At 45.5% G+C, this 14,129-nt stretch overlaps 1 protein-coding gene across 1 annotated transcript; it reads left to right on the forward strand.

The window, feature by feature from the left end:
- Nucleotides 1-3,406: 3,406 nt before the first annotated feature.
- Nucleotides 3,407-12,007, forward strand: Hemgn (hemogen). Its single transcript, XM_057790955.1, has 4 exons — nucleotides 3,407-3,544; nucleotides 6,437-6,530; nucleotides 8,984-10,551; nucleotides 11,773-12,007. The coding sequence occupies exons 1-4, from the start codon at nucleotides 3,466-3,468 to the stop codon at nucleotides 11,880-11,882; spliced, it is 1,851 nt and encodes a 616-aa protein (XP_057646938.1). The 5' UTR covers nucleotides 3,407-3,465; the 3' UTR covers nucleotides 11,883-12,007.
- The last annotated feature ends 2,122 nt before the right edge of the window (nucleotides 12,008-14,129 follow it).

Below are 14,129 nucleotides of genomic sequence, written 5' to 3' on the forward strand. Positions count from 1 at the left end.
TTAGTCCAGGATGACCTTACACTTTCCACACTCCTACCTCAGCTTCCTAGAGCTGGGCATTGGGTGAGCGGCGATGGTAAGAATTCTAGAATGACTATGGTACAGTTTTAAGTAAGTCACAGCAGTCATTGTCCCTCACCCCAGGAGGCTGTCCCCACACACTGCAGTGTGGGCACTTATGGAGATGACAGGGGTCAAGCCTCCTTCAAGATCATGTTATGGGGACAAACAGGTGACTCAAGACTGGTATTTGCCCATTCTGCCAAGAGTTTGAGCCTAGAGGGAGGGTTTGTTTACATATGCACATAGCTCTAAAATAAGGCAGCTTTTGTTTAAAAGAGCTGGCCTTATAGGTAGAATGCAAAACTCTCACATTCTGGTAATAAAGCTAAACTTTTCTATAGATAGAGGGACCCTAAGTCAGGCTTGCAAAATAACAGTGTGGTTATTTCTGTCCCAAATTCCCGCTCTTGACTGCTTATCACGCTAGAGACACCTTGCCTGGCTTCCAATCTAGTTCCCTCCAAAGCATCTCCACTGATCTCCCCCGCCCAGCATCACCCTCAGTTTGTTAACTTGAGACCCCACCCTCTGGAGTTTCTCTTCACCCTGTTTCTAGATACAAGGGAAGTGGGGCGGAGACAGAATGGTGCTGGGGAGTTGTCATGAGCACGAAAGACGTAAGTTCTAGTTCCTTCCAATAATGATGTATGTCCTTGGGCTGGCAATGAGCTCAGTTGGTAGAGTATTTGCCTAGCATTCATGAGTTCCTAGGTTCCATTTCAGCACCAAAAGGGTGCGGTGGTGCCCGCCTGTAATTCCAGGACTCCTGGCACTTGGGAGATGGGGGCAGAAGGATCAGGTGTTCAAAACTCATCCTGGGATGCATTAGATCCTGATTTTAAGAAAGGAAAACATGTTGTCTGTCCCTTTGGAGTACTCAGATCTCAGGGACTATAGTGCCCACTTCTCTAGCCTGACAGTTTTGCTCAGAAGGTAGCACAGAGTGGACATCCTGTCTAGTCTGCTACCTCCCTGAACAGGTGTCAAGAGCTCTGGAGAAAATCTGTTTTAGAAGTACCTCTGCCATCCTCTGAAGGTGTTCTCAGAAGGATTTCACAATAACTAGTCTACAATATTTATTATTGAACTATCACCCAACTATTGAGAATTAAAACGTTCTAGGGCAAAACATGGTGGCACATGGCTTTAATCCCAGCACTCAGGAAGCAGAGGCAGACAGAATCCTGTGAGTTCCAGGACAGCCAGGGCTATATAGAGAGATCCTGTCTCAAAACAAAACAAAACAAAACAAAACAAAAAACAAACATCAGAACACTTAAAATGCTGGTTTAGATTATAAAACACATAATTTTAAAATTTGTATTGAGACCTTTAATCCTATACATGAAAAATCCAAAAAATTTAAGAGGTAGATTGTAGAAAATGCCTGTTATTATTTTCTACGAGGCTCCTCTGACTAGCACCCTGCCTCAGAGTTACCTGATCTTTAATTGGTTTACATAAGAGAAAGATCAAGGGACTAAGAATGGAGCACAAGTCTTGCTCATTCAGTACAAAGATACAGTTTAGTGGCAGGGCCTTGGGTGTTTGCTATGTCTAAGAACTTATTCCTCAGTTAGCATGGTGACACACGTATGCTATCATAGCACTCAGGAGGCTGAGGCAGGAGGATGGTGAGTTGAGATCTGTCTGGGCTGTGGAGGAGATCTTGTCTCAAAGCAAACAAGAAAAAAAAGTAACTAGCGTTTGGCAGATTGAGTTATAGTTTAAACTCACTCGGAAGCTCATGTGCACCACCACATTCGACTGGTCACCCCCATTGTATGTATTTCACTATACACACATAGGAGAAGGTGTGTACATTCATATGTGCATAAAGAGAAAGAAGGTGGCAGGAGAGACACAGAGGAAGACGTTCTCATGTATCCCAGGCTGGCCCCTAGCTCCCTGTGGAGCTGAGGGTAATCTTGAACTTCTAATCCTTCTGCATTTACCTTCCAAGTTCCAGGACGACAATGTGTGCCACTATGCTGGGCTCACACTTTTATTATTAGTAAAGCAGCTACCATTTACGGAGGTTAGATACCAAAAGTACCACTTATCGATGTGTTAGGCATATGGAAGATGTCTTGCATAACTAAAGAGACTTTACCATCCCTGCGAACCCACAAAGCCAGGGCTACTGTCTCTGTGTTCCAGGTCTGTGCTGGCTCCACTCTAGCTTGAACTCAAGAGGCTCTGGAATCCAAGCCTTTTCCCTCTTAGTCTGGCTCCAGAACACAATGGGTCCTGTGTCTCCTGACCTTGGCTTCTGCGTTCCCTTCTTGGCTGAGCCACGTCTCCTGAGCCCCTCTCCTTCATGGGTCTGGTGATCATTGGAGAGAGAGAGCAGTTCCTTTGACTTCAGCTTCGCTTCTGGAACACAAAGCCGAATCTTTTCATTCAGAGGCTTTCCAGCTTCCCCTGGTGAACTGACAGTGGTCACTAGTCGTTCTGAGTGGTTGAGCACAAGTGTAGAGATTAGCTTAGAATGTCTAGTTAGGGCTTTGTGTCTATTTCCTGCCTATTCTAGGGAGATACACAGCAAGGCTTGCTAATAGTTTACAACAGGTGAAGGCGAAAAGAGTCACACCCAGGAAGATTAATCAATAGCTAACTCCACAATCTTCAGTGTCATAAAAATGTAGGCTGGGTGGTGGTGGCGCATGCCTTTAATCCCAGCAGGCAGATCTCTGTGAGTTTGAGGCCAGCCTGATCTACAGAGAGCGAGTTCCAGGACAGGCTCCAAAGTTACATAGAGAAACCCTGTCTCAAACCACCCTCACCACAAAAGAAAAAAAAACAAAAAAAAACCCCAAAACAACAACAACAACAAAAAACACGAAGAAGAAGAAACATATGAAATAGGCAAGAGAGTGACTATTTACTCATTTTGCAAACAGAGGCTCAGGAAAGGGATGTGGGTTGCTCTGGGCCACTGAGTTGATCAGAACCTAGACCCAGGGTTCTTTCTACGCTCAGTCATCTCCATTCATAAAAAAGCCACCACTCTCCACAGCCTGGAGTGCACAACCCCCAGTCATCTGGTGCCTTAAAAAGGAAACCAGGTATATGCTGGCACAAGGAACCACATGGCTGCTGGGCAGGAGGCTGCACACACCAGACTGTGCCAGAGGGGGTTCCCTAGATAAATATGGAGCTTGCAGGAGGACAGGGCCAGCCCAGCGACTTCCCCCTTCACACCTGTGCAGTGTGATAAAGAAGAGTGGAATTTGCTCACAGCTGTGGTCTAACCAGATAAAACTTTTAGGCGGGAAGTGACAAGCAAACTTGAGTGTGTGTGTGTGTGTGTGTGTTTTAAGTGTTAGTTTTGACATTTTAAAAAAAGTTTTTAGGGCGCTGGTGAAGTCAGAGCGAATACCAAGAAGGTGGTGTGCCGAGATGGACGTGGGGAAGGATGAATCTCACCTGAAGCTCCTCCAGACACCTGAACCTCATCCACGGAGAGCCCGTGTCCCAGGTAATGACAGACCTGCAGAGGTGGTGGCTGCGGGGGACATGTTATTTTCCTCTTTATTGATTAGGTATAACACAGCATATATCCCATGGGATACATCCATGGGAAGATGGACTGTGACCCGCTGAGTTGCATTTTGGTGCTAAGAACCTCGGGCTCTAAAGAAGCACAATGGGCAGTAAACAATTAGTGAGAAATTCTCTTCAATGAAAGATAGTGAAGGTACCCAGGACATTCCTTCTGTTCTGTGGCAGAGCAGGCTGGCAGGACATCTGGAAGGATATAGCAGCAGGAGTTCCGCTAGGGCCTTGTCTAGCTGGCTGCTCACTCTTTTGCCTTCTAATTTATCTTATGGTCTGTTCTAAAGAAGGATTTTTCAATGTTTTGTGGAACTCTGGACTTTCAAGGGCACAGTTGGAAAACTTGTAGCTTCTGATGAACCTATGTACCCTTCCTTAAAATAAAAAAAAATTAAAGACATCATTGTACTAAGAGAGTAATCAACATTGTTAAAATTGTGATATTGCAATATATGTGCTTATTTATAGATGCATGAAGTCATGTATACAGTAGAGGGGCTAATAAATATAACACCACATCCAACGGATCCATACCCACAAGTGGTCACTGATACTACATGCAAGAATTGTGGTGTCATGTAGGAAAAAATTCTGTCATTTATTTGAGTGATAAAGTGCCACACTGCTAAAACCACTGTGGCTTTTACTTACATTCACACTTTAGAGGGAAATGTAATTAGAAGTGGGTAAAAATATAATTTTTCCTCATCAAGAATCCCTGGGCTGGGGATGGAGCTCAGTAGCATAATGCTTACCTTGCATGTGTGAGGCCCTGGGTTCAATTCCCAGCACTACCAGAAAAAAAAAGAAAAGAAAGGAATGGAGGGAGGGAGGGAAGAAGGGAGGGAGGGAGGGAAAGAAAGAACTCTTGTCTAAGAACAAAAAGTGTCCTAATCCAAGGGCACTTTATTTCTTGGAGTTCCCAGTGCATATTGGACAGCCACAGGCTGAGATGGTTAGTGTCAAAGGCCTACTAGTTTTTTCTCAAATTTAGGTAGGAATAGACTTCTTTTTTTTTTTTTTTTTTCCCCTTGGTTTTTCAAGACAGGGTTTCTCTGTGTAGCTTTGGAGCCTGTCCTGGAACTCACTCTGTAGACCAGGCTGGCCTTGAACTCACAGCATTCTGCCTTCCTCTGCCTCCCAAGTGCTGGGATTAAAGGTGTGTGCCACCACCACCCAGCTGGTAATAGACTTCTTTAAAAAAATGTTCTTGCAAACTTTGTGTGTGTAGTGCATATTTGCATGTATATGAACCCGTATGTTTGTGTGTGTTGTTTAGGCAAGAGGTTGACATCAAGTGTCTTTTTCCTTCATCATTCTCTATCTTATTTATTGAGTTAGAATCACAAACCTGAACCCCAAGCTTGCCAGTTTGACCTGTCTACTTAGCCTGTTTGCTTTGGGAATCCCCGTGTCAGGCCCTATGAACTAGGGTTGCGGGCCAACCACCGGACCCACTTAACCTGTGCATTTGGGCACTGGAGATATGAACTGTGGTCCTTATGCTTCCGAGGCAATCATCCCAGCCTGGAATTTGCTTTTCATAGTACCCCGAGTATCTCAAATAATTTTAAGAAACACAATCCTAAGGACAAAAATCTAATAATAAAAGCACAAGTTGAATAGATGTGGTGGAGCACTTTGGAGGCTTGGGATCGGGAATCCAAGGCCACCCACAGATGTGCCAGATCCCTCTAGACAGGATGCACCCCGTCTACCATTCCTTTCCTGAGTGAATATGCTTATTTCAGTTGGTGATTATGATTATTGACAGGTTTCTCTGTGTAGCCCAAGCTGGTCTGGAACCCACTTTGAACTCACTTTGTAGACCAGGCTGACATCGAACTCAGTGACCCGCCTACCTTTGTCTCCTGAGAGCTGGGATTAAAGACGTGTGTCACCATTGCTCAGCTATCAATTGGATATGATTACAGTTTGATATAAAAAGGACAAAAACAAGTAGTGATATGCTTGTTTCCCGTGAGTGGAGTGACTGGCTAGAGATGTGTCAGCTAACTTAAGTACCATGTCACAGGGAAATTAGAGTGTTGAAGACTGTGTGAAGGAACTATCTTTGATCTAAGTTAGGTTAATAAAAGATAGGATCACAGTATGCTATCATAACTACTTTGTCTAATATATGGCCTGGATGCAAATAGGAAATACAATGAAAATAGGTTATTATGTCAAAGATGACCAAAAGTCAGTAGGTCAATAGTGCACTTTTGAGCAAATACCATCTGTGTAGGACTCTAAGCTTTTCTCATTCAAATTCTCACTAAATGTCTGCTCCACTGGGTGTGCGTTGCTGCATGCCTCCTCTTCCAGCACTCAGGGGCAGAGGCAGGCAGATCTCTGAGTCTGAGGCCATCCTAGTCTACCCAGCAAGTTCCAGGCCAGGTCTGCAGTGTGAGACCCTGCCTCAAAAAAAAAAAAAAAAGAAAAGAAAAACCTCTTCCATATTCTCAAAAGTCAAGGGTAAAATTCAGAATAGGGGGTCTAAAAATCTGTAGGGGGCTGGAGAGATGACTCAGCATTTAAGAGCACTTGCTGATCTTCCAGAGGAGCTGGGTTCAAATGTTTCCTAACTGTCCTTAATGCCAGGTCCAAGGTATCTGATGCCCTCTTCTGGCCCCCTTAGGCACCAGGTATACACGTGGTGAAGACACACATGCAGACAAAACACCTATAGACATGAAATAGTAAGACTTACAAATAATAACTAAATAAACAAAGCTTCAGGGGCAGGATACTTGCTGAAGCACCCCGCGGGTCACCATCACAGCCCCCAGTAACTTTCCTTCTCACCCTGCAGAAGTCATTGGAACTTGGAGTCTGAGGAACAGAGAGCAGCTCAGGAAGAGGAAAGCTGAAGTGCAGGAGAAGCAGACGTCGCAATGGCTCCTTGGGTAAGTTCCTTACCTGAGGCGGGCATGAGTGTGCATGTTGCATGTCCATGCTCTTGCTTACGCCATCTTCCCAAGCATCCTACGTCAGGTGGTGGTGTGCCTGTGTGTTTTATTCTGTCTGTTTTTAATGTAGTCTCCAGTGGGTTTACTCTCTTGCCCAATGTCCCAGCAGTAGAGTCACGGCCACAGAAACTTCCCGTTGTCTTTCTCTGTGTTTTCACCGTCTCCTGAGGCAGGCTCCAGCCACTGAAGCTGGGTCATCCAGGGTAGCTCCTGCTACTTTATTGGTTCTGCTAGTGTTTAATAAAGGTGCATAAGGCCTGCTTGGTAGTGCATATGAGTAACCCCAGCCCTCGAGAGAGTGGTGGTTGGAAGCTGTGAGTTCTAGGCCTCACATGGCTTAGTGAGAACATATACTGACACATGAAAACAAGGGGCTGGAGAGACAGTTCAGCCGTCAAGAGCATTGCTCCCACGCGGTATAGATGGACATGCAGGCAGAGCGTCCATGCACGTTAAAATTAGAGTGCAGGTGGGGAGGACCTAGCTGATAAGCAGAAATGACCATCCTGACGTCCCAACTTCCTAGTCACTGGCCTTGGGCAATTTACAGACCATCCCATTGCACCTCAATTTTGTCCCCTGCCCAATGGAGATAATACCCTTTACCTCCTGGCCTGAAGGAAATACAGCAGGATAGTGCCAGAGACATAGGAAAGCCTAGAGATGGCTCCTATGGTAATGCCATAGTCCTATTTTATACTCTTTGTGAGTCATTCACCCAGGTTGTATGTAATTCTTATGGTATTATTTGTCTCATCTTACCTATAAGGCAGCCAAGAAATGGAGAGGATGAATGACTTGCCCTTGTCACGAGGGAGCATGGACTAAACTTTAGGCCACTCAGATATTTTTGTATCTTTAAAATAAATTTTATTATTATTATTTTACTTTTTTTTTTCGAGACAGGGTTTCTCTGTGTGGCCCTGACTATCCTAGAACTCACTTTGTAGACCATGTTGGCCTCGAACCCACAGAGATTCACCTGCCTCTACCTCCCAAGTGCTGGGATTAAAGGTGTGCATCACTACACCCAGCTTTACATTTTATTTTATCTGTGTGTTTTCCACTGAACTGTCTCTCTGGCCTTGATGATGACGATGACTTATCAGAGAGAAAGAGAATTTATTAGAGAGTCAGAACACAACTTTCACTAGTTGGTTATGTCCACCATGCAAGCCCTAGGGATGAATCGGGTTTGATGGCAAGTTCCTTCCCCACTGAGCCATCTCACTGGCTTGGCTTCATATTTTAAAAATTTATTATTATTTAAAAATTGTGTGTGTGTGCGCACGTGCGTGTGCACACACACATGCACGTGAGAGCAGATGCACCCAGAGGCCAGAGGTCCAGGGGATCCCTCTGGAGCTGGCATTATATGCAGTTGTGAGTCGCCCCATGTGGATGGTGGGAAACAAACTTGAGTCCTTGGCCAGAATAGTATATACTTTTTAACTATTGATCCATCTCTCCATCCAAGCTCAATTTTGTAAAGTTATATTTTAAGTTATATTTTATTGATTTAGTATGTGAGGGTGTGGGTGCATCCATGCATGCAGAAGTCAGAGGACAACTTTGGGGAGTCAGTTCTCTCCTCCCGCTGCATGAATCCTAGGTCAGTTCTCTTCTCCCACCACACGGATGCTGCAAATGAATGCAGGCCAGCAGGCTTTGCAGGACATACTGAGCCATCTCCTCAGTCCTAATAAAGACTTCAGTTAGCTCACCAAGCAGTGAGTTTCCATAGGTTTTTCATATATTCTTAGGTTAGGTTAACACCCTCTCTCTAGTGCATGCATATGTACAGGTATATGCACATATGTGTATTTGTGTGTGTGTGTCTGCGTGCGTGTGCGTGCAAGTGTGAGCAAGTAGGCAGACAACCTGAAGTGTCATCTTCAGGAACACCATCCACCGCCTTTGAGACAGGGTCTCTCACTGGCCTGGAGCTTATCGATTAGGATCCACTAGCTGGCCAGGAGGGTCCAGGGATCTCTGCCTCTGCAGCTCTGAGATTACAAACTCTGTTTTCACCTGGGTGCCGAAGATAGAGTTCAGCTAAGCCCTTTACCCTCAGAACCACCTCCCCAAGATTGAGTGTTCTCTCTCATTCCCCTCCCCCTCCTCCATTATACATTATACACATGCACACACACACATGCACACACACTCTAGTTTTAAAACCATAAAATCCTGTATGGACACTTTCCGAGCAAATGAACACTGAGGACTCTCAGGACTGTTCATTTTGCAAGCTCAGAGACTAAGGTCTGGGGAGAATAAGGGCTTGTTTAAGGTCATATAACAAGGCCACAAAGACAGGGGTGGGTATTGGAAGCATCCATTTAAATCCTGTAGCCCTGTTGCTGACATTCATTCTGGTGACTCTGCAGAGAACAGAAAAAACGCAAGTGTCAAAGCACAGGAAAAGGAAATTCAAGAGGCCGAACGAGACAAAGAAGCACAAAGGTGCAGGCAGAAAAGCAAAGGGTGCAGGAAATACCTGCTGAGGAAGAAACGGAGCGCCCTGTAAGCCCGGTGACTGCAGTCCCCACACTGGTGGTGTGCTCCCCAGAAGCTGTGCCTGCACAACACTGTGCTGAAGTGCGCCAGGAGAGAGCAATACAGAACCACTCTCAAGCACACAAACACACGGCCAAACCGGAAGACCTCTTTCCTAGCACGTGCCAAGAAATGACTGTACTTCAACATTCTTCTAAAATGTGCCAAGACACAGCTGAACCCGAGGTGCTCTCTCCTGAAATGTGGCAGGAAACAGCTGTGCCCCAAGACCATTCTTCAAAAGTACCCCAAGATATGGCTGGACCTGAGGTGCTCTCTCCTAAAATGTGCCAGGAAACAGCTGTGCTCCAAAACCATTCCTTCAAGGCACCCCAAGATACAGCTGGACCCGAGGCGCTCTCTCCTAAAATGTGCCAGGAAACAGCTGTGCCCCAAAACCATTCCTTCAAGGCACCCCAAGATATGGCTGGACCCGAGGCGCTCTCTCCTAAAATGTGCCAGGAAACAGCTGTGCCCCAAAACCATTCTTTCAAGGCACCCCAAGATATGGCTGGACCTGGGGCGCTCTCTCCTAAAATGTGCCAGGAAACAGCTGTGCCCCAAAACCATTCTTTCAAGGCACCCCAAGATATGGCTGGACCTGAGGCGCTCTCTCCTAAAATGTGCCAGGAAACAGCTGTGCCCCAAAACCATTCTTTCAAGGCACCCCAAGATATGGCTGGATCTGAGGTGCTCTCTCCTAAAATGTGTCAGGAAACAGCTGTGCCCCAAAACCATTCTTTCAAGGCACCCCAAGATATGGCTGGACCTGAGGCGCTCTCTCCTAAAATGTGCCAGGAAACAGCTGCGCTTCAAGAACATACTTTGAAAATGTGCCAAGATGTGGCCAGACCTGAAGTCCTCTCTCCTAAAACACATCAAGAGGCGGCCGTTGTTCCCTGGACAACACTGGGAGATGCTGCTGGCCCAGGATGCTTTCCTGCAGCACTCCCCCCATCAGATGTGCCTGAAGGCTGCCCACTTGACGCATGCCCCAAATCAGTCACACCAGAGAAAACTGCTTGCCAAGCAAATCAGGGCTTGGCTGTGACTGGAGGCTGCTTTCCTGAAACACGAGAACGCAGTGCGTTTGAAGACGTTTCTATAAAAACACGCCAAGGAGGAACGGAACCTGAATTCATTTCTCATGAGATCTACAAACTCAATGAGCCTAGAGTTTCCTCTCCTGAAACAATGCAAGACTCACTTGGGCCTGAAGAATATTCACCTGAAGCCTGCCGTGAAATGCCTGGGCCTGAAGACCTCTCTATCAAGACCTGTGAGAAAAGGGATGGGCCTAAAGACTGCCTTCCAGAACAAACCCAGGAAGCAGGTGGGGCCCAAGGACAGGACCCTCATGCCTACCAGGACAGTGATGGTGCTTGTCATTTCTCTCAAGGTAGGATATTTGAATAGCAACAACTCCCTCTAGATTCGTGATTGGAAGCTGTTGCTGACAGTAGCTAGTTATCTCAATGGGAGCTGTGACTATCACTGAATCCTTTCAAGGAAAAGGTATTTTTCAGGTGACCAATATTCTGTTGGCACATTTCCAAAACATTTAAGTAATTGGGAATTCTATTTACCCATTTTGAGAAACCATAGTAAGAGAAACAAACCTGGAATAGGATTAATTATGTGCAAAAAATGCTCTTTTTTGGTTTCTGAGCTAGTACTTACTATGTAACTGTGCTGGTTGGTTTTTATTGCTTGGTCCTCTGGAAGAGCCCCAAGTCCTCTTAAACAGTCAGACATTTCTCAACCCCTAGAAAGGCCACACACATACGCGTGCGCGTACACACACACTCACACACATGCACGCACACTGAGAGAGAGAGAGAGAAAGGGAGAGAGGATAGAGACACACCTCCCTCTCTTTAAACACAGCATCCTGAGCTAGGGGTGCTGGTGCACACCTTTAATCCTAGCATTGAAGGGGCAGAGGCAGGTGGATCTCCGTGAGTTCCAGGTTAGCATACACAGTGAGTTCCACACAGCTGGTGCTACATAATTAGACTCTGTAAAACAAAACAAGCCAACAAAATCCACCTTGGCCTAGAGGAGAGAGGGCTTAGTGGTTAAGAGCATGTACTGTTCTTGCAGAAGACTCAAATTTGGCTTCTAGCACCCATGGTGACTTTACAAGTGCCTGTAATTCCAGTTCCAGGAGGTCTAATGCCTTTCTCTAGCCTTGAAGGACTCCTGCACATGTCTGGTGCACACAAACGAACCCGGCACACAAATACACTTAAAAATAAATCTTTCAAAAACAGCACATACTGCTCTCTCTAAAAAAAGAATCCCATTGGACGGTGGTGGTGCACACCTTTAATCCCAGCACTGGGGAGGCAGAGGCAGGCGGATCTCTGTGAGCTCGAGACCAGCCTGGTCTACAAAGTGAGTTCCAGCACAGCTAGGGCTACACACAGAAACCCTATCTCCAAAACAAAAAAACAAAAAACCCCACAAACCCCACATCTCTGTGAAGTGACATGACATTTTGCTATCTAATCTAGCTAAAATGTGTATGCAAGGCCTGTAGCATGGTCTCCCTCTTCCAAGTAACAGGCTCTGCCAAAATTGTTTATTGAATCTATTATTTTGTGTTTTGATTTTACAGAAATGAAGGAAAAAGCCAAAGCAGATCAAGATCCAGAAATACCATCAAGTCCACAGGGTCCACAAGAGAACTGTTCAGAAGACGACCCCGATAGCTATGTTCTGTTTTAACAATACTCAGCGATGAAGTTGCAGTCCAACCGAATATAGCATACACATCTTCTCTTGTAAAATTTTACTGAAACATTGTAGCAATTGCTACAATTTGCATTACTGTTTTAGCTTGTGTTTTTTCCATGTAGATCTTTTTTTTTTTTTTGGTTTTTTGAGACAGGGTTTCTCTGTGGCTTTGGAGCCTGTCCTGGAACTAGCTCTGTAGACCAGGCTGGTCTCGAACTCACAGAGATCCGCCTGCCTCTGCCTCCCGAGTGCTGGGATTAAAGGCGTGTGCCACCATCGCCCGGCTTCTCCATGTAGATCTTATCTGAAAGATAGAATTAACTTTCAAAGGCTCTAACACATAGACAATAGTGACAATAGTGTGTGTGTGTGTGCGCGTGTGTAGTGTGTGTGCTGTCTGAGGATGTAAATATGTATGTGGGGGAAGATAGTAGAGGGAGGATGAATAAGAGCAGAGGAAGGGGTGAGTAGTTGATTTTCCTTTAAGAAGAAACATATATTTGGTAATTGTGAGAAGACAGCAATTTGATATGAACACTTAATATTTTGAAAGTATATAGTTTTTTGTGAATTTTGTCAGTTATTGATATAATTTCAGAATTTTATTCAAGCTTTACATGGCTCGCTGAGCTAATCTAAACAATTCTTATTCTAGAATTTCTTGCAAAATATTTTGGAATTATAAACATCATTTACTTCTGTGTGTGAATCTAGACCTTCTACTTCTATTTTTTTAAAAGATGAGTTTGTGAAAAATGTACATTGAATCATCACTTGCAGGCTAAGCTGTTGCCAAGACAGCATCTTGATATGTGCTGGAACGGGGAAGGTGGTAAAGGACCTAATGGCAGGCTATCTTTGTTCACTAGGGTTTAATCTGGTCTCGTGGAGAAACAAAACAGAAAACAAATCATTCCGAAAGAAAGCAGCGAGTGCAGCAGCTTCCTCTCCGAGGAGCCTCCAGCCTGGCTCTTGGCTGTGCTGTCCTCTCTATGAGAGTGCCTCTCTTTCTTTAACCCCCATACTTAAAACCTGTATTAAAGTAGCATTAACATGCTCCCCCAAAGAGAACAGTGCTGGTGCCATAGAAATGGGACCTGGAGACGGGAGGAGTGCTCACCTCTCCGGAGTGGAGACTTGGAGGATTGCAAGATCCCTTAGAACTGCAGTTATGGGGAGTTAACACCTGTCCATGTGGGTGTTGGGAATTGAACCTAGGCATTCCACAAGAGCAACAAGTGTTCTTAACCACTCAGGTTTTTCTTTTCTTTATCGTTGGTCTTTTTGAAGACAGGGTCTTATAGAGTCCAGGCTGGCCAGAAACTCACCTCGGAAGCATGTGTCCCATGCATGGCTTCATGCAGTGCTAGGGCTCAAACCAAGGACTTTGTACATACCAGGCAAACACTCTTCCAACTGAGCATCCCAGTCTGCTTTAAAAATAAAAAGTGTGTATGTGTTCTTGGGTACTAGTGAAAGTGTGTGGGTTCATGGGTGCCCATGCATGGCATGCCTGTGAGACCAGATGTTTGTCTTCTTCAGGCTCTCCATTTTATATATATTCAGGTAGGCTCTCTCACTTGGACCCAGAGTTCATACTTGAGCTAGCCAGCTTCTTCCAGGGGTTGTTTGTCTCCAGCTCCAGGAGGCCAATCCACCTCCCCGGCATTTACATGGGTTCTGACAACCCAAACTCTAGCCCCTGACATGCATGGCAAGTGCTTTACCCACTGAGCCATCCCGCCAGCCCCTTGTCCTGTTTCCCTCCACCGTTGCCTATAAATTTATACTATTTTCTTAGTTCTACCCAGACACCAGTGTGAATCAAATTATTTCTGTTTTCTTGTTGGTTTGGAGGTCTGAGATCATGAATTAGAATTCCCCCAAGAAGCCACCTGAGCTCCACTTTGTACTGCCCTTTTCTTGTGGCAGGAAGGAGTTTGGGCATGCTGGAACTACAGCTGAAGACTTACTGTGTGTGGGTGTGGCCCTGGCTGGCCTCCAACTCACAGAGATCAGCCTGCTTCTGCCTCCCCAGTGCAGGGATTCAGGTCACGAGTGACCATTCCCAATATATATATATATATATTGTGTGTGTGTGTGCACATATGTGCAGGTGCCCGTGGAGGCCAGAAGAGGCATCAGATCCCGTGGAAATGGAGTTACTGCCCGTTGTGAGCTGCCCAACATGGGTGCTCGAAATCTAACCTGGATGCTGAGCCATCTCTCCAGCTCCCT

Source organism: Chionomys nivalis, chromosome 16 (assembly GCF_950005125.1).
Source record: "Chionomys nivalis chromosome 16, mChiNiv1.1, whole genome shotgun sequence".
Classification (NCBI taxonomy): domain Eukaryota; kingdom Metazoa; phylum Chordata; class Mammalia; order Rodentia; family Cricetidae; genus Chionomys; species Chionomys nivalis.